Here is a 23239-nt window from a genome sequence, read left to right as displayed (position 1 = left end):
TATTTTTATGTACTCATTTACGCACTCTACTAATGTGATAGGTTATATCATTTTTTTAATATAAAATAATTGTTCTAGCCAATCACATCAGTGGAATGCACAAAGAGTACGCAAAAATGACTGCAAACCTGTAACTTCAATTGGTAAATTACTTATAAACCTGTACCTCTATAAACACCCTAAAAAAAGTGGGGACTATTTACAATGCAGGACATGAAGGCCACTTTTATCGAGTCTTAGCAAGGCCCTAATTTTCTTGGCACCCGAGAGCTCGAAGTTGTGTTCTGTTGCCCCAATTTTTGCAAGCCAGTTCGCCATCCGGTTGAGTTCTCTCTCTATATATGTGTGAGTGAAAGAGAAATCTGTGTTGACAAATGCATGCCTCACTCTGTTCCTACGTCTCTTATACTGTCCAGTGTGTCGAATCCTTCCTCTGCCACCGTGTGAGCAGTAGCTGAGAATCTGTTTCCACTTCCCCCACCTTAATTGTAGTAGTTGGTGGCATCTTTTGAGCCCCCTCAAGAAAAGCTCAGATATGGTGTTGGTGCCAAATGATCCATAGTATAGGGCAAGAAGCCACAATCAGGTCTCCTTTATCAACCCTGATGATGCCTCCACAATCTGTGTTGGCAGCAGCTTGCTGTCTTTTTTCCTTAGCTTCTGCTTTAGGAATTTCAGCGGCTTTTCAGATTCAGAGCTATAGTCCTTTTTGGAGCTAAGAAGCGCTTAAGTAGCAAGCCTTCTTCGTCATCATCCAAATCTTGAAGAAGTCGCTTACACCACATCGAAAATGGGTTTTCCTCGAGGAGGGCGAAAATATCATCACACTTAACTACTTTACAGATGAAGAGTCTCAAAGGTAATAGAGGCTGAAGCCACAATCACTGCAAGAGCAAAAGGCGGTCCAGCCAATTCGTGTCCCAAGCAAATCGACCGCCAAGGCGCCAACCCATATCATAAGCAACGGACCTTATGAATTCCCCGCCCCCATATGGTGTGACAACGTCCAATTTTAATTACGACTAAAAAATGTTTAAAAAATGAACAAAAGATACAGAAACAAATAGAAATCCATCTCAGATACAGAAATTAGAGTAGATAAATATAATCATAAGGGAATTCATTGAAGAAGAAATTATCGTTAAAACAAAACCACGTAAATGACTTGTCTTGAGTGATAAAAAAAAAAAAAAAAAAAAAAAAAAAAAAAGTATCAAAGTAATCCAGTATCGATCAAATGAGTAAAAGCATTCCAATACCATTCAACTCATCAACACCAACCTAATTCAAAATTTCTCTCAACTCTAAACCATATTTCATAACTCGAATTACTTTTCCCTTAATGCTCCACTCATTTCAGCTTTTTGAGGCTTGCTTTTCCTTTGTCTTCTGGATCTTCAACACCTTTTTCACAATCTTCTGCTCTTCAACCAAGAATGCTCGAATTATCCTACAAAAACATATAATTTAACTATTAACATGCTCTAATCACTTAATAAAGAGGCAGAATCTTTAAGTGCCAGTTTTTGATAAAATACCTCTCCCTAACAGCACCTCCAGAAAGGACACCACCATAAGCCCGATTCACAGTCCTTCGGTTCCTTGACAATCGAGATCTCTTGTATTCAGCAGGTCTCAAATGGGGAATCTGAAAGAGAAAAAATTGTACGAGAATTAATCTAATCATTAAATGCAATCAGTGCTATCTTTATCAAGAATAAGATCATAAAACAAAAGATATAGAGAGAAACATAAAATAGAAAGAATTGCCTGAAGATTAAAGAGAAATAAAGTTCACTTACTCAAAGATACAAACAACATCACCGGGCGAGAGGGAGAGGGAGGGTGGGGGGTGGAGTGTGCCACAATTTAAAAGATGATACTATCCTTTTTTGTGAAGAGGATCATGGCCAGATTCAAAATTTACGAGCACTTTTGTTATGTTTTGAAGCTGTTTCGGGCTTAAAATGAACCTTCGTAAGTCCAAGATGATTACAGTGGGTGTGGTGTAACATACGGGTTCAAATTTAGGGCTAAAAACTAGTATTATATTATATTTATTTATTTATTTATTTCACTTTTATTATCATCTTAGGAAATATGCTAACAGATAGATTAAATTAGTGATTCATTTCCTATGAAAACCTTCGTACAGTTTATTCATTAGGTTCCCATATTAGATTTGGTTCCTAGTTCAAGACTGACTCCAACTCAAACTCTTCAAAATCCTCTCAGAATCTGAATTCTCGTAGGAATAGGTTCCTAAAGTTTAGGCAATTTCGAATAACAACCAATCTCCTAAAGATTCACGTTGCTTCCCTCCCGTCGCCTATAAGAAACCCACAAAGCCTCTGAATTATACACACAAAAATCCCTAGAGTAAAACTCTTTCACGCAGAGAAAGAAACCCACTCCTGCAAGCACCACCGCAGCCTCCCACCCAACAACCAACAGCCACCTCGACGGACCACCTCCCACACCACCACAGAAAATGCCGGCCAACTTTTTCCCGTCGCACCCACTCCCTCAGGTAAGCCCCTGCCGTTGCACACAACCTTCCTCCCTCTCGGTGATTAAGTTTTCAATTCCATCTCTCTCTAAACTCTCTTTCTCTCTCTCCCTCCCCCTCTTGGTGTCGCACCACCATAGGAACCTCCCAGTTGCACCAACGTCACATCCAGCCACCCAGAGCCGCCGTCGAACTCAACCCCTCTCTCGGTAAGATTTTGCACGACTCCCTCCCACATTCACGAGCACTCTGTGTTAGCCTTGTGCTTTCCAGAGGAAGCTTCTTCCTTTAATCTAGAATGAGCCCTTCAGCCGAATGCCTCTTTAAAATTCTAAGTGGGCTGTTTTCCCAATTGGCCTTGGGCCTTCCTATATTTTAATACAATTATTAAGTTATATTTTAAAGGATATGTTATGGATTTTGAATAATATTAATATGTAGTAATTTTAATTGAATATGTATTATATTATCTCTACGGTATGATTTTAAGTAGTTAGAATGCTAGACAAGTACACTAATAAATTAGTAACATCTAGTACCTTGAATAGGTAACGCGTTACAAGTTGGAAATCAGGAAGCAGTGCTAAGAGGTAAATAATATGATCATATAAATGCATGCGTACTGTGAATATTATTGTTATGTATGAAAATATGATGTGTTTATGATGGTTATCTACGCTACGCTAAGAGACAAGTCAAGGTTAGAATCCTTTCATGATCTTTCATGAAATATGAGATTATGCTTGAATGAATGAATTTGTAGTTTGATTAATTGAATGTTACTAAAATCATATGAAAGCCATGAGATGTTCATGTAGTAATTCAAGTCAAGTATGCCATATAATAGAATGGCTAGATTATACAGGCCATGTTCATGTAATACTTAGATTATGTATGCCATGTTCATGTAGTACTTAGATCATGTATGCCATGGAATGTCATAAAATGTTCAGATCATGTTATGCTATTTCATGTTATGCTATACCATGTAGAAGAATATGCCATGTTATGTCATGTCGTGTTATGTTATACTATGTACAAGAATATGCCATGTACAAGAATGTGTTATGTTATGCTATGCCATGTACAAGAATATGACATGTTAGAAATGTTCATGAGGCCTAATAAATTTTCATGCATTAAGAAAGATTGGAAGTTTTATGGTGCCACAGACTCAAGTGCGATTAACCACAAGTTAAGTGAAACACAGACCCAAGTGCGTTTCACTCCATGTTATGCAAGTTAAGTGAAACACAGACCCAAGTGCGTTTCACTCCATGTTATGCAAGTTAAGTGAAACACGGACCCAAGCGTGTATCACTCCATGTTATGCCAGTTAAGTAAAATACGGACTCAAGCGTGTTTCACTTCATGTTATTCAAGTTAAGTGAAACACGGACCCAAGCATGTTTCACTCCATGTTATGCAAGTTAGGTGAAACACGGACTCAAGCGTGCTTCACTCCATGTTATGCAAGTTAGGTGAAACACAGACTCATGTTATGCAAGTTAAGTGAAACACGGAATCAAGCGTATTTCATTCCATGTTATGCAAGATAAGTGAAACACAGACTCAAGCGTGTTTCACTCCATGTTAAGACAAGATAAACAAGTTATTATGCATTCGTGTTACATATTTGCCATAATTATATATGCTTCCGCTCATGTTAATGATGAATACGTATGCTATATGAATCTGTGATGATATATGTATGTAAAGTCTTTCAGAAAGTCATGTTACGTGTATGATTGCAAATCTATGAAGCTGTATGTATGTTACGAAGAGTGTTCAGAAATTAAGTCCATGTTAGGCCAAATTATATTTTACGGTGTGATGTGCTACTAAGTATTCGACTCATTTTTGTTTGTCTTCTTGTTTTCTTCCGTGTTTAATTCTCATAGATGATGATTATGATGACGCAGAGCTGAATGACCAGGAATAGATCTAGTACAAAGACTTAGGAAGGAATAAGTAATATTCACACAAGAATTAGATTTATTTTATGTCATTCATAAGATTAGTTTATGTTCTTTTATTTCACGTTCAGTTTTCGAAACAATTATGTTCAATTCAGTTTTAATACTTTGATGCTTTTCAATAAATGAGATATTTCAGGAAATGAATCTCTTTACCGGGCATTATGTTATGATTACTAGTAATATCTTTATCCTACGGGAAGGGGGTGCTACATGTGGTGCCTAGTATCAATAGCTTGGCGAGCCTTTTGGATTGTGAAGTGTCATCCTTGCCTATGAAATATTTGGCCTCCCATTGGGAGCGACCTTTAACGCTAGAGCGATTTGAGACAGGGTTGTGAAGAAAGTAGTGAAAAGGTTGGCTGGTTGGAAACGGTTATATTTACCGAGCGGGGGTCAACTCCCCTTAATTAAGAGCACGTTAACTAACCTCCCCACCTGTTTCTTATCTCTATTTCCTTTGCCTACAGGGGTGGCGAATAAGATTGAGAAATTATTTCGGGCTTTTTTTTTTTTTTTTTTTTTGGGGGCGGGGGGGGGGGGATGGGGGAGGAACCGAAATCCATCTTGTTAAGTGGAAGAAAGTTTGTTCTCTAATTTCGAATGGTGGCTTGGGAGTGTGCAATTTGAGGATTTTCAATAAAGCTTTATTGGGGAAATGATAATGGAGGTACCACTTGGAGGGGGATTCACAGTGGAAGGAAATTACAGACTCTAGACACGGAAGTGCTTGGGGGGGAATGGTGCTCCAACGAAGTGGGGGGGGGGGGGTATGGCGTGGGCTAATGGAAACTTATAAGAGGGGATGACAGAGTTTCAAAAACCTTATCCGTTTTGTGGTTGGAGAGGGCACCATAATCAGGTTTTGACATGATGTTTGATGTGGAGATTGTGCTCTTGATAGGGCTTTTCCAGATCTCTATTGTATTGCAGTCAACAGAGATGCTTCCGTGGGGGATCTGAGGGTATTTTCTCATGATTCTCACTAGTGGAATGTCTTATTTAATAGGGATATTCATGATTGGGAATTGCATACTGTTTCAGAATTTTTCAGGTTGATATACCCTATGGGAAACACTACGGCATAGAGGGATAGGATGAAGTTGAGGTCCAAAGGCAGTATTACAAAATATTGGCATCATAAGGTAATGCTCCATTGCCTTGGAATAATATTTGGAGATCTCGTGTGCCTTCTAAAATAGCTTTCTTTGTATGAACTGCTGCTCTTGTGAAGATTTTGACTACGGAAAACTTGACGAAGATGGGACTCATTGTGATGGATTGGTGCTACTTGTATAAAAAGCAAGGAGAATTGGTGGATCACTTATTATTGCATTGTGAGGTGACAAGGATGTTGTGGGATGAGATCTTTAGAAGAGTTGACGTCGCTTGGGTAATGCCTTCAAGGGTGGTTGATTTATTGGCTTCCTGGAAGGAGATTCAAGGATGTCATCAAGTGGCGGCGGTGTGGAAGATGATTCCGCTATGCATTATGTAGTGTATTTGGGCAGAAAAGAATGAGCGGTGCTTTGAAGATAGCGCACAATGGCGGAGATTCAGAATTTTTTTATACACACTATTGCTTTGGTTTTTTGCTATTGTACTTAATGGGAACAATGCTCATGACTTATTGTCCTTAATCTATCTTTCCTAAAATGTATTTAGATGTTCTTTTGTATACTCCATGTATACACGGGCTATGCCTATTTCATTTGTATCAATGAAATTTACTTTTTACTTATAAAAAAAAAGTTTTTGATAATTAGGGAAAAAAAAATAGGAATGATGCGTATGCTCATAATAATTCATTCACTGATTATCAAATCAATTCGGGTATTAACATATATCCAAGCCAAATCAATTTCTATATAGAAGTAACTACACCTAATATCAGAACACCCAGCCACGTATCTAGCCATCTAAAATCAAAACCCACCGGCCACCCCCTACCCAGCAAAAACCATAGCCTGCACTTATGGTCATACTGATAATTCACAAACAGCAAGACATGCGTACATATGATATCTAATTCATCGAAATGCAACAACTTCAACCAACTTTACTTCACAAATTGCCACGTTCGGCTTAAACGGAAGACTCCAAATGAAGATCAGCAAGCTCAATCAGATACATAAAAGCAAGATCAAACACAAGCATTACATACCCCTTGGATCCTCTTTCCAGTGACTGGGCACTTGGGCCCACTTGCCCTCTTCTTGGTGCTCTGATACACCAACTTCCCACCTTAAATCCACGAAAGACCCAAACCCATATTAGAAAACAACATTGTCAAAACAGAAATCCATTTTAAGAAAAACAATTATAGCAACGTGAAATGGTTTTACCAGGGGTCTTGACGATCCGGTGCTGGTTGGATTTGGTGGCATAGCTGTGGCGCGTGCGATACGTAAGCCGCTGCACCATTTTCAGGCACTCTTTGCGTGAGTCGTTCCCGGTATGTGTTCTATGTCAGTGCAACGAAAGACCGAAAGAATTGCCACTTCATTCTTAAGTATATAAATAGGGTTGGGCCTATGAAGCCCTAGATCTGACGGTCCTATTAAGTTTAAATTACTGACGGTTGGGATTAAGTAAGATGTTAAGGGGAAGGGCAAAAGTCTTTAAATTTGTGACACGAACCATAGTATTTATTTTAGAGGGGGTTATTATGTCGGTCCACTCTTATCGCTGGATATAACATTTAGCGTTTTTTTTTTCTTTTTTTAATACATTTAAATATTTTTAAAAAATAAAAAAATGCCAATACAATTAAAATTACTTTTTTAATCACTAAGTAAAAATAAATAAAATTTGACGAGCGATCAAAGTAGAGAGACAAAATAGTTTTATTCTTTATTATGGACCATGCTAGAGGCCCCACTTTCAGCCACCCCGCTGGATAGGGTTTTGTTTTTTGTTTTTTGTTTTGCTTTTTTATACATGTATTTTTTAATATTTTAAAATATTTTTTAAAAAAATAAAAAAATCATAATATTATTACAAAATATTTTCTTAACCACTAAGTAAAAAAAATTAAAAAATGAAAACGGTAGAGTGGAGCCGTAGATTTAAGTTGGAAGAATAGTATTATCCTTATTTTATTGTTTTGTTACTTGTCATTCCCACATACACATTATATATGTATAAGATTTTTTTATTTTATAATTTTTTATTTTATTCTTATTAAATTTATTGAATTATTCTACTCATCATCTATATATTACGCATTTGGTAAGAGAAACAAATAAAAAAATTATAGTGTGTGGTGCGTGAGGATAATGAATAAAATTTTTCTTTATTTCAATTTCTATTAAGAGAAACGAGGTGCAGGGTGTAAGGCTATCCATCTGGATCCGAAAAATTGATTGGATTGAATGGTTCGTTGTAGATTGATAGTCTTATTAGTTGGTTACGAGGTATGATTTTTTTAGACCGAACCAGACCGAGATCTATTGAATATATATTTATATATATTTTTTAAATATTATATATATAATATATTATTTTATATAGTAGTTGTATATGTTAATTATATAATTTTCATTTAAGAGATCAACATTGACCCTATATATAATAAAATTATTTAATATTCATTAACCATATATAAAATATTATTAAATAGATAGCGTAATATTAATTTTACTAATTTAATTAATTTTTTACATTAATTTTTCAATCAAAAAAAGAAAAAAGAGGAAAAAATACACACGGACCGAATCAGACCGAACGATCTGGTCCAGCAAAAATGATAGACAAATGTTTTGGTTCGTAATCTTCCACGAATCGAACTAGACCAAACCAGATCAATTACACCTCTAATGAGGTATACAAGTCTCAATAGACAAATTTTGCGTAGGCCTTTATAAAAAGGTGGACTTCACTGTAAAAGCATAAAAAAACTTTTTTCTTTTTAGTGGGATCTACAATTTTATAAAAGGTTTGCACATAACTTATCTATTTAGAACTTATAATTCTTCTATTAAAAAACTTGCTTCATTGTGTGTACTGTGCAAACAACATTACGCAAATAATAATCAAATATGCGTTTGTTTTTTGAATTCCGTTCTTTTTTTTCTTTTCAAAATTTCATTTTTTAGGTTTGATTTGATTTTGTTTTTTACACTTTTTTTTAAATGATATGATTTGATTTTGTTTTTACAAAAGGCAAAAAACACACAGAATTTTGAGCCGGCTTTATATTTTTATTTTTAATTGATGAATTAGGTTTGCCACATCATATGTGTGGACCTGTAGTGTAGAATTTATAAACCTTTCTGTAAGGTCTCTTTTGCATATAGAAACCCATATTATTTCATTATTATAACTTTTTTAAATTCTCATATAAAATATAATAAAAAAATTTAACTTTTTCAAATGTCAAAACAATAATAATATTAAAAAATATATATATTTTAACAATATTTTATTAAACTCATCTAAAACCATCTCATCTTATTTCATTATTCAAACGAGCCCTAAATCTAAACATGCTCTGAATCTGTTACTTACTTAGAATTAATTCTAGTTTTAGGTAAAACTATAGGTAACTTTTGTCTGTTTAGAGAGAGAAACTCTTCATTCTCTCTAGAAAGCTCCATCTCTTCTCCCTTTCCATTACAACACTGTGTATACACTTTTATAGTAGTGTTTTTCTTCCCTTCCACCGGTTCAATTTTGGTCATATCTATCACACTCCAGTCAACACGTGCCCCACCAAGCCATTCTATAGTCGTTGATCTATTGGGATGAAGCAGAATCGCACAAAAAAGCTTGGCGCGTGGCCCTCAGGAGCGACATGTTTCCGCACGTGGTCTTCATGCGCCGATGTGCCACGATGTCTCTACCGGTTACAAGCGACGTACCAACAGATTCTCCACACTGAGATCTTCTAGATCTACCCGGCCTTGCATCCATACCACTGATGCGTGGTTGCCACGCACTGCCACAGATGTGCAGGAAGATAGAAGACTGGCCGCAGATCAGTCCATCCAATGCCGTGCTTTCAACTATATTATCGTTTTTTCTAACTGATGGTTTTGAAAAAGAAATTATGGATCTCTCCAAAAAATATTTCAAGACAACAAACTGTAGTGAACCCATAACTTTCACTGCTTCCAACGAAGGTTCCACAGCCATCAAAGGTGGTTCCATAGTTCACATAACTTTGCAAACTACTAACTACCGTCCTTTTAAACGGCGCTCTCTTTATAAGGTATGGGTGAAGACTAAAAATTTGGTTCTAAAACTCTTTTTATTTTTTTTTCCAATCACTTTTATACTGTAATTATTGTACTGAGCGTTTGTCGGAAAACCTCACCCTTTCTTTATATATCATCATTTTCATTTCTAATAAAAATTTTCTCGCTGAGAAAAAAATAATAATAATTCTAGTGTTAGGTAAAAGAGGGCATGAGAGGGGGAGAACAGGGGTCTCTATGTCAACCAAAAGTAGCAAGTAACATTATCATTTTGGAAATGACGGACAAAAGTCATTTCCCGGACCTATGAGATTAGCTTTGCTCCACTAATATTCGTGTAACACAAGCTCGGCTTGGGCCCAACTAGTGTTCCCCCCACCCAACTAGACAACTACTACCACCCTCTTGGTCTACTACAACAACAATTATTTGAAAATAAAAAATCTTATAAATCATTGTTTTAATATTTTTTTTACATTATTAATACATAAATTAAAAAAAAATAACAAATAGCATTCCAACACATTAGAAGATAAACCAATAAAAAAATCATAAATAATGCTACTCTTTTGGGACAATTTACAAGAATCTCTATGTTTTTTTTTTAAAATAAAGTTACAGGAAGCAACAGCATTAATTATAACATAAATAAAATCAGGGCTCCTGAGCTCATCAAGTATACTATACGATGGCAAAACTAATTTGATGATCTCTATAGTATTTTATGTACACGTGGCTGACAAACCTATAGCTAGCTAATAGGTTCAACATGGAAAAAGCAAGATGGAAGGTGATTCTACGTGCATCTTTCGATTCACAAATCTAATCTGACTTAATTTACCGCGACACCAAACAAGTTGGTCTGTTGTTATTCTATGCATGTTTAGGACTCTCGACACTAGTTTCATGTCCACTTGGCAGAAGAAATAATGGTGGTCTATGTTGTATTCATCTTGATGCTTTTGGAACTTCTTTAACATGCAGTTTCCACTCTTCAAGATGTCTCTCAGTTTCTTCTCTTTCTGTATTCCAAAATCGTATGAATTATTATAGTAAAGACAATATATATTGAGCGTTTATATGTAGTTCAGCAAAAAGCTCCAGAAGAAATATATATAGGAATAATGTGTAAAGAAACTGACCTTTTGAATATCTGTTCGGACTTCCATCAAAAGCATTGAATCTGCTGGGTCTTGGAGCTGATGATCAACCCGAGTATCCCTTCGACTGGGTAGAATCAAGGTGCTTGCGTCTTTATCAGCTCGGATGAATTTCCAAATTATTCTCATCGATTCTTCCAAGATCTCTATCACAATATCAATCGTGATTGCGCCATCGTCTCTTCCTCTTCTTTCTTTCTTTCTGTCCCCTGCAAGTTTATAATTATTGGCCAATACAAAGTCAAGAAATAAGCAGTAGTTCAAGTGAAACTATATACCAAAATGTTCTTCGATCGGTATCTCAGAATAAAAGTAATTAATTATGTGGTTTCAATGATTCAAAAAACTCTCACCTCTTATCACTGGCACTTGAAGAAGATTACGCATAACACATCGATTCTCGACATAATTTTCAACCCTTGGTCCTTGAAAAGGTTCGTTTTCTATAAATCTTTGCAAGAGGACTTGAAACTGTTGAAATTCACCTGCAACTTCGTTATATGGATGCAGTCCGGACGGGTCAGACTCCCATAACTCTAAAGCCTTCTCGTATTGCCAGTGAAGGATTTCCCAAGAAAGGCACAACTGCCCAACATAGACCATTTCCAAATCACAACGCAAGTCTCTAATGAACTTCATCGTAGGGTCAAGTTCAGACTTTTTATGCTTGCTAAGCCGAAAGCTTTGAGAAAGAAGGGATGTAATAGCCGGCGCAGATGATTTGCGGCTTGAAAACGAGTGATCATGTCCGTCCTTTGACCTCAGAACACCTGCAAAATAGTCGTGAGACACGTGATACGTGGATCTTTCATAAAGAATTAAAATAATAATTTGACAATATGCAGGTCAACTATGCATTTAACCCAACTTCTCTGGTATTTTAGCATTAGTTTATTTCCAAAATAAATAAACCAATAGCCTCAAAAGATGTTTTGGTGGAGCATTACCATCCACGGTTTATTGTAGTGCAAGAAAAAAAAAAAACCTTAGATTTAGGTAAAGCCATTCCCGAATAAAATAGTCATTAAAATGAAATCGTGGTGCAGAGTTGGGAGAAGTTCAGGCTGGCTGGATGGTACGGGAGACCGTGGATGTGAAGCTTTAACTAACCATTGTTTTTGGACTCAAGCATAAAGGTAAATGGGGTAGCTCTATATGCATACGCGTTTAGGATGTAGAATTTTTTGGTACAAAGAATATTTAATTAAACAACTTAATGAGTAAGGGACCCCGGACCGCGCCTCTTTATGGTATGTCACTAATTTCAAAAAGTACAGAGAAATCAACTCCTAGAAGATGCTTGAACTGTTTCATGTACACGTTTCTGCACACACATTTCTTTCAACCCCCCCGGCGACGAAAAGAACACAAAAATATCCCGGCCAGGAAATAACATTAATGCAGTGTGTGTGACATGAATCTCTTCTTCCTCCTACCTCTATGTGATAATCACTCTAATAATATTTGGTTGGGATTTGAGACAGTTCATGCTTCCCCATGCCCCCAACAAACCAGATTTAGCGGGTCCTTGATGGGTTGGATTAATCATGTATATTACTTGAATATTTTACATGATTACGAATCGGCTTTTACCGACAAGCCTGATATGAAGATTTTGTTTAAAATTAACAACAAAAAAAAGGGGGTCTGAAATTCATGAAAGTTTTCTAGATACAAGAGATGGTAAAAAGTGACTGACCTATCGCGTACATCTTCTGGTAATTCAAGATATCGAATTTCCGCATTCGTTCTCTGTAACTCTTGTAGAACTTGTGAACCTCACCAATTCGATCGGCATGCTGAAACTTCTCGTCAATTTTCCAAGGCTTCAAATCTTCAATTATCTTGGGACACTCAGATTCCTCAAGAATGGTGGGCAGGCCTGTGGCTCTGACCTTTTTCAGCTCCATCTTCAGCTGCTCTATCAACTCTTGATGTTCCCACAATGATTCCAATTCATTTGAATCCTCAGAATCCCACTCCGATGAATCCTTTGAATTGAGTTTTCCATCTATTTGTTTTTGATCATTTCCACCAAAGTCTTCGTCTTTAGAGTTTCTGTCACCATGAAACCCATCCTTGTAAAACTTCTCTGAGTTTTGACGATCTGATTTCGGCATATCAGACTCTTCCAGCTTTTGAAGTTCTTCCAGAATATCACTATCTTCACCATCAAAATCTTCTGGCTCATAACCAATATCCAAGTTCTGCGAATCTATGTCCACCGACTCCAAGTCTCCCTCAGTTAAGTCTACATCCTCTCCTTCATTTGTACCCTCGAAATCCTTCTCTGACAAAAATAAATCGCTGGTCGAAGCCCCGAATTGACTCAATAATGAACTCGAGCAAACAGAATCCTCCAAGTCAGAATCTGAAGCAATGAAATCCTTTTCGGAAAGAAACTTATCATCGACCGTAACATTTTCTTCACCCGAAAAGTCATTCTCCGGCTTCTCCAATTGTCCTCCCCCAGAATGAGCATCTTCAACGGACGTCCTACCCTCTAGCTTCTCTGACACCTCAGAGGTCTCAGAAGCTTTTTCATGAACAACTTCTTTTAAAGAATTTTGCTGCATAGAATCTCTTTCGATATTTGGGATACTTTCAATCGAATGATTATTGGACTCAATATGTAACTCTTTGACTGTAAAGCTTACAGCTTCTGGTTCCTCCAAGAAGTGGCTAAAACTTTTCCCAGAGAAGAACTCATACTTATTAGTGCTCGTAGAGGGAGCGGTACTCTCCAAGCTAACAGAATCACCACTCCCTACATTAAATCTACTGCTTTCTTCATAAGTCGGAAACCGGAATTTGAACTCGAACTTTGGCGTTTCTGAATCTATTTCATCCAAACCATCGTGCCCCACGTCCTCGCCAGAAAAAACTTCAGAATACCCTGGTTCAGCCTCCCCTTCTGGTTCAGTATCATTGGAATCGATTCGAACGTTTTCTTGGGAACGAATGTTAGAATAATCTGAAGTTTCTGATGCAATATTATTGTACCCTGTATCCCCATGACTAAAGCTTTCTGAATATGATACCTCAGACGCTGCTTCTGGCTCAATACATTTGGAATTAGTTTGATTGTTTTCTTGTGAAAGAATCCCAGAACTCGAACCTTTTTTATGTCTGCAATATAAAAAAGGAAAACACAATTATTCATGGAATGACATGAAGTATAAACATATGTTTGAAGACAAAATTAGTATTTAAATACCTGAGGAAGACTCTGTTTAGGTAACCGAACAGACTGATCCAAAGTCTGGAAACTGAGGCCAAGAGTAGGCCAGCAAAGAGAACTATCTTTATATAGAAAACCCTTTTCACAGAATCCATATTCAGGAAATCAAAGTGGGTTTGGGGCAAAACTCATTAAGGGTACCCATGAAATGAATCCATCAATCTCTTCATTCATTTTTAAGCAAAATATAAAAAAACACATACAGCAGAAAGCAGAGGAGGTCATGTAAACTCTGATCCCTCCATTGAAAACTACACGCGGAAAAATGACCTGTTACCCGCGAAAACCGCCGATATTACCTCAGTTTTCAGTTTTGCATGGATATCCGACTCAAAAGGAAATTGAGGTCTGACCTAATTAGAGAGAATCATAGGGGATGGAAAGCGAAATCGAGGGGAGAAAAGAACATGTCAGCGACTAGGATTGAACTAATCTTTTGGTTGCTTAGAGCCTAGGCCTTTCTGAGGGCCGTTATGTGATAGACATTCAGACGATTCATCCTTTGGAGAGAGAGAGAGAGAGAGAGCGAGCGAGCTTAATTGAAAGTTCACGTCTTAAATTCTTCTTTGCCTTTCTTTTTTGGGGGATGGAAAGTTCAGGTCGGCGTGTATTTATTAGCCGTGGAAAATTTCAATTATCACTGTTTGTACTTGTAGAATGAGAAAACGAAGGCCAACGCCAACCTACAGAGCGTAGCTGTAGTCTGTAGCCGGTGTGAAACATCGATTCGCATGAAAATTGCAGTGAGAATTATAAATCTCTGTTAAAGTTCATGAACAGATAGAGAAAAAAAAGTGGTAAAGAGGGAAGAGAGAATAAGGATTTGATAGAAAATATTTTATTAAAAGTTAAATAAAATATTATTATAATATAAATTTTTAATATTATTTTTATTTTAAGATTTGAAAAAATTAAATTATTTATTATATTTTATATAAAAATTTAAAAAAATTATAATAATTATATGAGATAAAAGATGATATAATTTGATTTTGTGTAACTAAATTAATTTTAAGAGATGTGAAAAATATACGTTCTTAACTTATATATATAGAGAGAGAGAGAAAGAGAGATTTGATATAGATCAGCAACTGTACACTCCCACACCCAACGTAAACTTTTTTTCTCCTTCTCAAAATGCACGATTTGAAGACCTACTCAGCCATTTCTTTCAAATTTCAACCTATTCGAATTTGAAGCCCGTGTTGCCCTTCCCTTTGCCTGCGTTGCCCCTCCTCTGCCCAACACCCCACTACATGATCCTCCACATCCAAACCGAGAAGAAAGTTACAATCGATCAGTCACTAGAAACCCAATATCGAAACAAAAGCACATCTCATAGCAGCACCACACCCTTCTCCACAAACGATTTTCTCCTCTGCCATTCCACCCCTTACATTGCCCGTCATGGTTGTATCGCATTACGCAAAGCCCAGCAACACCACGAGACACCAATGCAATTTCTATTCTTGCATTACAAAAATAGAGCATGACACTTCCACCAAGCACGGAAAACTAGAAAGCCACAACCCTCCACAACTGTTCATTGCTTCTCCACAGCAACAACCTTTCTCCTCTACTGCGTGATGCTCCTTTCACCCAAATCTACAGCCACCATCATGCCAACTACCCTACCATGAATAGTACAGAGCATCAACAAACCAACGTGCCCACGGTTGCCGTGAACCAGCGAACCTCCACAGAAACTGCCACAGGGAGCTTCCAACCACCCCGCCAGTTTTGTCGCACGACATTCCCTCTCTCGATAGGCCCATGGCGACTCACATCTCTTCCTCTACTCCTTGCTTCTCGGTATGATAGTACCCATTGGCTTCTCTCTCTCTCTCTCTCTCTCTCTCTCAGTGCTCTGCTACCACACTTGCCACCGTTGATCTGAGAGAACGGTTCACTTTAGTTAGTGAACCCAGTTCACACGTAGGGTGTGGGGCGTGGAGTTTGGCACATTGACTGATGAGAAGATTTTCTCGTATGTGTGTGTATATATATATATATATGTATATATATAATTTCTACTAACCGAACAATTAACTCTCTCATTGAGAAAAAACATGAAACATGTGGGATCACTTTCAGAAATTAACAATTAAAAAAAATTCCAATATACTTAAAAGGTTTCCTTTATAAAAGACACACAAAAAAAAAAAAAAACACACACACACACCAAAAAATAGGAAGTAGGAAAACCATTATAGACAGGAAGTACTAGTCCCGAATTTTCTGAACCAAGAAAACGTAGTGGAGTATGCAGGACCAAACTTTCACTGTTTTTTAAACAAACCATTGTCCAAGCAAGAAAGGGGACGAAGTTTCCCTACCAATGCTGAGAAAAACTAGGAGAGTTGCCAAATTCCCGCTCTCTTCTCAAATATGGCTAAGCTATATCGTTTGAGTTTCGAATGTGTAGAGCGGTGACTTCTCTTATAAGCTCCATATTATATATATGGCAATATTGGATGGAAGATGATCATGAGACCCACATAAATGATCTCAGAATTTTAGATTTTGTACGATATTAAATGACAGATATATCTGCAGTATTTGGCAATCAACAACTTAAGGGATAATGTCACCAATTAGCTTTGGAGCCATCTAAATATTCGGACTTAATTTCACACTGAGGACGTTGTCCCCTCCATCCAAATTAGCTCTAGATTTAGATGGAAATTAAGCACATGATAAATGATCAGGTATCATTGTGTTACATTAAAAAAGAAAGAAAGAAAAATACTCGATGTAGGATATATTATGAAAACCCTCCTCCACCTCAATATATATCTTTTAACGAAAAAACTGTTGGGCATCAAGATGAATCTAGTCTTAAAGATTTTTCTTGAGTGAGTTTTTAAATTAATTGTAAGTTCAAGAGATTCCATTTCTACAAATTCATATCAGAAACTATGACAATCATATACATAATTTTTTCACTTCGTTTATTACAAGTGGTTTGTTTATATGGCGATCAAGAATATATTATTATTAATAATGTAAAGGTAATCGGATCATTTATATGTTTCCCATCCCATATAATAACTGGTACTGTAGGTGGAGGGAACAAAGTTCAAACTAGAACTTTGAATTAATTAATTATAGGAATAACTACTACAGCGATTAAAAAGTTTGATCACAAGTTTGAGGAGGCCAGTAGGCTACTTATGCTCATATTAATTAATTTAGGGACAAAAAGTGTAATCCTGAAAAAATTAATATTTTAAGAACGCTACTTTTAAATTGAACCTCCACCTCAGAATGCAGGGATCGAGTTGATAAAATATCAATGCAGGGTTCAAAACTTCATTAAAATATCAGTACATCCGTCCAAGATACACATCCGCACGCTTTTTTAATATGTTATGATTCGAGTGTTTATTAGACAAATCTCTTATGTGTATATATATATATATATATACATACATATATATATATGATGTGGCCCATATTATAGTATACATATCATCAATATTAACCAAGTGTCAACACGACTATAAATTGGCTACACCCCCGTAATATTATTTCTCAGAACCACTTCTAAGCGGTCGGTCTAATTTTCAAGGAATAATAGCCCTCCACTTAGAAGCTGTCACATCAAAAATCACACTACAATCATGCTAGACTTGTGCACAAGGGATAGAAATTGCAAAAGACTTGAAGGAGAACTGTGTTTGCATTGAGCTTAGCCCGACCATGAGCATCCGGAACGAAAGCCGAGCATACCTCCACTGCCACCAGTCCACCACCACTAGTCTGCCGTTGTCCTCCTTGGCCAATTTCTCCCAAATCGATTACTCCCGCTTTCACCCAGGCTGATTACGTTCCGATTTCGTCAAACATTTTCGTCGCCCAGCACCCTAGCTTCCCCCTACTTCAGCATACATCCACCTACCCTTCTATCTTCTAACCAAATCGAGGACGATCCATGAGTGTTAAACTATATACAATTGATTTGTCGAGAAATTAATGCCACTAGAGTAGAATTTGAGACCGAGTCTTCTTTGGAAAAGGATTTTTTCGAGGTTGGTATGCCTTCACTGGTGCCACCGAGACTTGTGGCGTCGGTTCTCAAAATTTTGGGGATGAAATTTGAGTTGAGTTCAAATGTTGAAATATTTATGGAGATGGACCCTGGGACTTTTAATTCTAAGAAGATGGAGGAATTGATTGGGTTTGGCGTGAATCGAGTATCTTTGAGAGTTCAGGCATTTCAAGAAGAACTGCTTAAGGTATGTGGCAGGGCACATGCTTTGAATGAGGTCTATGAAGCCATTGAAATTGTTGGGTCATGTGGGGTCGAGAATTCGAGGGTTATGTCTTCTTTGAAAGTGGCTGCGTCTTCTTCGGCAATGATTGGTCCTAGTCCTTCGTCCTCAGCTTCGAGATACACGGTGCCGCATTATTCCCCTGCGGGGGGGGGGGGGGGGGTGTGCGAATGGGAAGGGTCGGAAAGGGGAAGGGCCTACGAATCGCGAGTTGGAAGGGGCTTTCAGCTGCGAATGGGTTTTCGAAGGGGATGGGAAAGGGGCTGTGAGCTGCGAAAGGGTGGGCTTTCAAAGGGGTTCCATCGCGATTTGAAGGGGTTGCGAAAGGGAGGGGGTTGTGTCTCTCGTGAAGGGGAAGGGGCTGCGTAGGGTATGTGTCTCTTTTGCAGTAACTGAGTATTCTAAGTAGTGCTGGTTCACACTAACTGTGGTGGAAAGTCTGGGTGTTAGTACACTATTGGCAGGTTGTTATATGAGGATCTTTAGATGGACCGGCTTGTAGGAATTCTCATTATTTATTTCTTTTTTTAAATAATATTTAATGTTATAAAAATGATAAATTACTATTAATGTGTGATATAAGAAATGATAAGTAGAATTTTTTTAATATATATACAAGAGTTTGAAACCTATTCGGTCCAAGTTCCAACCCTTTATGATCTTCACCAGAACCCGTACGTGTTAATGCCCCTTAGGAATCAACGACGACTCGATCGGGGTTTGGTCATTAATCTTTGATTTCAGGGTTCGAATGAATTGCCTTCCAACGTCTCAAACATGATAGAAGGATGACAGTAATTAGGAGTGTCACATATCTCATGCAAACCTCGCCTTTGTGCAAAGCACAAAAAACAGATGCAGTAGTACTGTATAACTAGCTCTAAGATGAGGCATATCTATTATGATTTATTATGTTCTGAATTTCAATTAAATGGAAGAAACAGCCCATGATCTATAGAGTTTAAAAGAAGTTCCACAGACTCCAAACTTCAGTCTTCAACCTGCAGTTTCATCGATTGATCAGGCCCGACATTCTTATATTGGTGTCTAGCTAGGAGCTCTTTAAATCTAATGAAAGGGTTCTAGAGCCAACAATACCACTAATATTCTATCATATTCGCCTTTTTTTTCCTCCTTGTTTCCTTCTTAATTGTAAAGTTATTTATTTTATTCAAGACATGATCAATTGGTTAGCTGTAGCACTAAAACATGCCACATATATATAATTAATGGACACGAAACTTTGAAATGCATCATATCCCATGCAATAAAAAGACATGTACATGAGCTCCACCAACGAAATATTGAAGTAATTAATTCAAGTGAAAGATCAGGGGAAAAGATCAGTGATTAGAAAAAGGGACAGAATACTCCTTGTTTTCATCGAGAATTAATCTCGAATCATTCGCAATGTTGAACTATTTGTTAATTCATGCGCACCAGTACATATCGGGAAGAAAATGGCTCACAAATCATGATGCAATGGTATAATTATTAAATTTTATAAATTGCTTTTTGATGTTTGATCAGTACTAGTACTGCACGCGGAGATAATGAACGTGTAATAATTAATGCTGGCTATCAATATTATTCTTATAAGTTTAAAGAACCAAATTTATAATTAACTTTTTTACTGGGCCGGGCAATTCAAAGACGAAGAAAATTAAAGAACAAACGATAAACGATCATGCATGCGTGTGGGATGAAATATATGAATGCATGCGGAGACTAACAAAGACTAAAGATCTATTAAGAATATCTCAAAACTCGATATTAAGAATATCTCAAAATATCTATGAATAGTACTACTAGTAAAATAGTTTATAAATAGTAGTAAAATAATTTTAAAATATCTAAAAATAGTTATGTTCCAAAACATGCAAATCCGTTTAGATATTCAGAATATCTCAATATATCTATGAATAACATTGAAATAGTTTGTGAATAATATTGAAATGATTTTAAATAAAAATATTATAAAGTTAAAATATCGTTTGATTATTATTTTGTAATATTATTTTTATTTTAAGACTTGAGAAAATTGTTTTATTTTTTGTGTTTTGTAATTTGAAAATTTGAGAAAGTTATAATGATTAGATGAAAATATTAAATATTTGACATTAAAAAATAATTTTTGTTTGAGAATGAAATATATGAAAATATATAAGAATATCTGATAATACTCTTATATGAGTTGTACACAAAGGGAATGTATGTGATATTTTTGCGTGTGTATGTATATATATTTTTTTTAATTTTTGAAGTAAGTGACTTTCTCACTTTTTGGTACGTTTGGTTACTAAACACCTCTCAACTCATCATTATAATTTTTTCAAATTTCAACACAAAATATAATAAACAATTCAACTTTTTTAAATCTCAAAATAATAATAATATTAAAAAATAATATTCTAACAATATTTTATCATCTCAACTCAACTCACTTCAACATTCAAAAGCAATCAAAATCTTTAATGTTCTTACTAATTAAGAAACCTACGTACGTAACGCATCCATCGTACGTATATTAATTTAAGGTAGTACTGGCTAGTTTATTGTTTAGATGTCTCATGTCTAAGGTAGTATATATATGACTTTGTTCCCAAGTTCATATTGTTGACAATTTTAAAAGATGGAGTTCCAAGTAAAACAAAGTAAAGTAATATTCCTAAATTGATCATTGATCAGCACAAATCATGCATTCATTTTTATCATGTACTGCTTGGGTCATTGTCATAGTCCCATACAATGCATGCACCCTTCTTCTTTTTTTGAACGATATGCATGCATCCTTCTTGATCATTGCATTAGTATTCAATAAAAATCAATGCGCAAATTAAAAAGAAGAAAGGCTGGAGGACTTCATAGTTCATAACCTTTTGCGTTTTCTTTTCAGTTATATATGCAACGTTAGGAGTAGAGCCAGGATGAAAAATAATGTTATATAGAATTGTAAAATGTGTAAATATGTAATTTTTTTAAAAAATAGTAAAATTTATTATTAAAAAATTAATTTATTTTTATATAAATACTATATTTATTTATTTTTTAAATAAATTTCGTATCATTTATACAATTCACAATTATAAATATTATTTCTTTCATTTTTTTAACACCGTGTCAAACAAGTATTGACTTTGGAGCCATGGCCAGATGAATTCTCAATTCCCAATGTAAATCTGAATACAAACATTCCTGCTAACTGGGACCTCGATCCCAACGACACTTTCGTGGTACGTCGATGTCCATCTCCTCTCAAACCGTACTGTTATATGAATTCATGTCTTCAATATTTTCATGGATTTCTACCAACCCATGACAACCCATGAGGAAGAATAGAATAATAATACAATATTTGTTTCCCTCTTAAACCGCGTGGAGGCTAGGAATCACAGGGCAGTGTCATACGGTCAGTGGTCATTATCCAGAAGAAATTAAGCGTGTGACCCAAAAAAGCCAATAACACACGAAGGAGGAAGAAATTAGTAAAGCTGGAGATTTCTTTATATATGAGTCACCATACGTGTGATCTTTTACCTTCCGTCGACCTCCAATTAACACAACTATCTATCTCAAAAAAAAAAAAAAAAAAAAAACACAAGTATCTTCTTCCCTTTGCCGCTGTTAATGCCAGATGACGCGCACCAGCCAATCCGCGTCAAATTTTTTGTTCAAGATCAAGAGGACGAGGACATGACCCGCGCCAAACACCTGACCAATCCGCATGAGATATTAGTCAAAATCATCACGCGCGATCCCTCTAGGTCTCCATCATATATATTGATGATAAAAATTTGAAAAAAAAAGAAAGTAAAATTCATGGAAAAAATCTCGGCCTCGTTCCCTTCTAAGGTCATCACGATCCTTTCTAGGTCACATGTCCACACAGTACTACTACAGGAGAAGATTCTGCTCAAAATGAAAACAAGAAACACCAGAATTTCCAAATTTGAACTTGTTTTAACCGGAAAAAAGAGACTTTCTAAAGAATTATGGCACAAAACAAAAAATAATAAATAGTATTTGGTTATAAGAAATGTTTTATTTTTATAAAATTAAATTTATAAACTTACGTAACTTGATGTGATATATTAGATTATAATATGTGTAACATAAGTAATATTTATGCTATATGTATATGGGGATTTTTTTTTCCCTCCATGTGGTTGAACGACATGTTAAACCTTTTTGTATACTAAAAAAATGGGGCCAATATAATTTTGGAAATAACAAATGATGATCAAGTGCCGGGAGGTATTAGAACAACCTCTCTGTAAAATCACCCATTTGAACTTGGGATGGTTTGGGTTGCGCGCGTCCACAATAAAGTGTGAATTCATGACTAGAATTAGGCCTACCATTCCAGCCCAATTTAAGTGTCGGATAGTTATTCTTGGGAATGTTGGGCCATTGGGAGAAGGGTACGTATACAATCGCATCAACTGGATGGCCCAACAATAGCAGGTTACAAATATATAATTGCTTCGCCGCCTTCCGGAGAAACTATATATGCAAAATGACCCCTCCTCCACTCTTCAAGCAGAACAGCTTTCACAAGACATGTTAACGTTATGTTTGATTGTTAAAATGATTTCAGTTCATCGTAAACTAATTATTAATGAAACTCAGTATTTTTTCAATTTTTCATAAAAAAGTTAAACACATATCAACCTACTTTATACATTCAAACACATATATCAATGCGAACCATAAAACAACATTACTATTTATATATAAAGATCAACTCATAGACTGCATGCTGCACATGATGAGTAGTACTAATGGTCGTAATAAGTTGGTTTTTTAATTGTTGGCTTAAAACTACTGCATGAATTATACACAACACGTGGAATAAATGCATCGTGTTGCCACGCCATTCTT

General features: G+C 36.2%; 2 protein-coding genes and 1 long non-coding RNA gene across 3 annotated transcripts; 1 reads left to right on the top strand and 2 right to left on the bottom strand.

Annotated features, from left to right (window-relative positions):
* Positions 1–1238: 1238 nt before the first annotated feature.
* On the bottom strand, positions 1239–6997 carry LOC121249782 (60S ribosomal protein L34-like). Its single transcript, XM_041148584.1, has 4 exons — positions 6831–6997; positions 6650–6729; positions 1539–1648; positions 1239–1450 (listed from the first exon to the last, which is right to left on the bottom strand). The coding sequence occupies exons 1-4, from the start codon at positions 6907–6909 to the stop codon at positions 1357–1359; spliced, it is 363 nt and encodes a 120-aa protein (XP_041004518.1). The 5' UTR covers positions 6910–6997; the 3' UTR covers positions 1239–1356.
* Positions 4010–20515, top strand: LOC121249783. Its single transcript, XR_005937650.1, has 3 exons — positions 4010–4293; positions 16793–16802; positions 20502–20515. It is a non-coding gene; the product is annotated as an uncharacterized LOC121249783 (long non-coding RNA).
* On the bottom strand, positions 10228–14686 carry LOC121249781. Its single transcript, XM_041148583.1, has 5 exons — positions 14061–14686; positions 12543–13972; positions 11197–11613; positions 10826–11052; positions 10228–10705 (listed from the first exon to the last, which is right to left on the bottom strand). Exons 1-5 carry the CDS (start codon positions 14177–14179, stop codon positions 10448–10450), a joined length of 2451 nt encoding a protein of 816 aa, XP_041004517.1. The 5' UTR covers positions 14180–14686; the 3' UTR covers positions 10228–10447.
* Positions 20516–23239: the final 2724 nt, after the last annotated feature.

This window comes from Juglans microcarpa x Juglans regia, chromosome 2D, assembly GCF_004785595.1.
Source record: "Juglans microcarpa x Juglans regia isolate MS1-56 chromosome 2D, Jm3101_v1.0, whole genome shotgun sequence".
Taxonomy (NCBI): Eukaryota; Viridiplantae; Streptophyta; class Magnoliopsida; order Fagales; family Juglandaceae; genus Juglans; species Juglans microcarpa x Juglans regia.
The sequence above is the reverse complement of the archived record's forward strand: the minus strand, read 5'-3'. Positions and strand labels throughout refer to the sequence as shown.

Excerpts from the sequence above, each read along its gene's own strand:
- LOC121249782 (XM_041148584.1), bottom strand. The coding sequence starts at position 6,909 with ATGGTGCAGCGGCTTACGTATCGCACGCGCCACAGCTATGCCACCAAA. Across the intron at positions 6,730-6,830 it reads CCGGATCGTCAAGACCCCTG|GTGGGAAGTTGGTGTATCAG; the intron begins GTAAAACCATTT and ends CGTGGATTTAAG. Across the intron at positions 1,451-1,538 it reads GGAGGTGCTGTTAGGGAGAG|GATAATTCGAGCATTCTTGG; the intron begins GTATTTTATCAA and ends ATGTTTTTGTAG.
- LOC121249781 (XM_041148583.1), bottom strand. The coding sequence starts at position 14,179 with ATGGATTCTGTGAAAAGGGTTTTCTATATAAAGATAGTTCTCTTTGCT. Across the intron at positions 11,614-12,542 it reads CCAGAAGATGTACGCGATAG|GTGTTCTGAGGTCAAAGGAC; the intron begins GTCAGTCACTTT and ends ACTATTTTGCAG. Across the intron at positions 11,053-11,196 it reads TCAAGTGCCAGTGATAAGAG|GGGACAGAAAGAAAGAAAGA; the intron begins GTGAGAGTTTTT and ends ATAAACTTGCAG.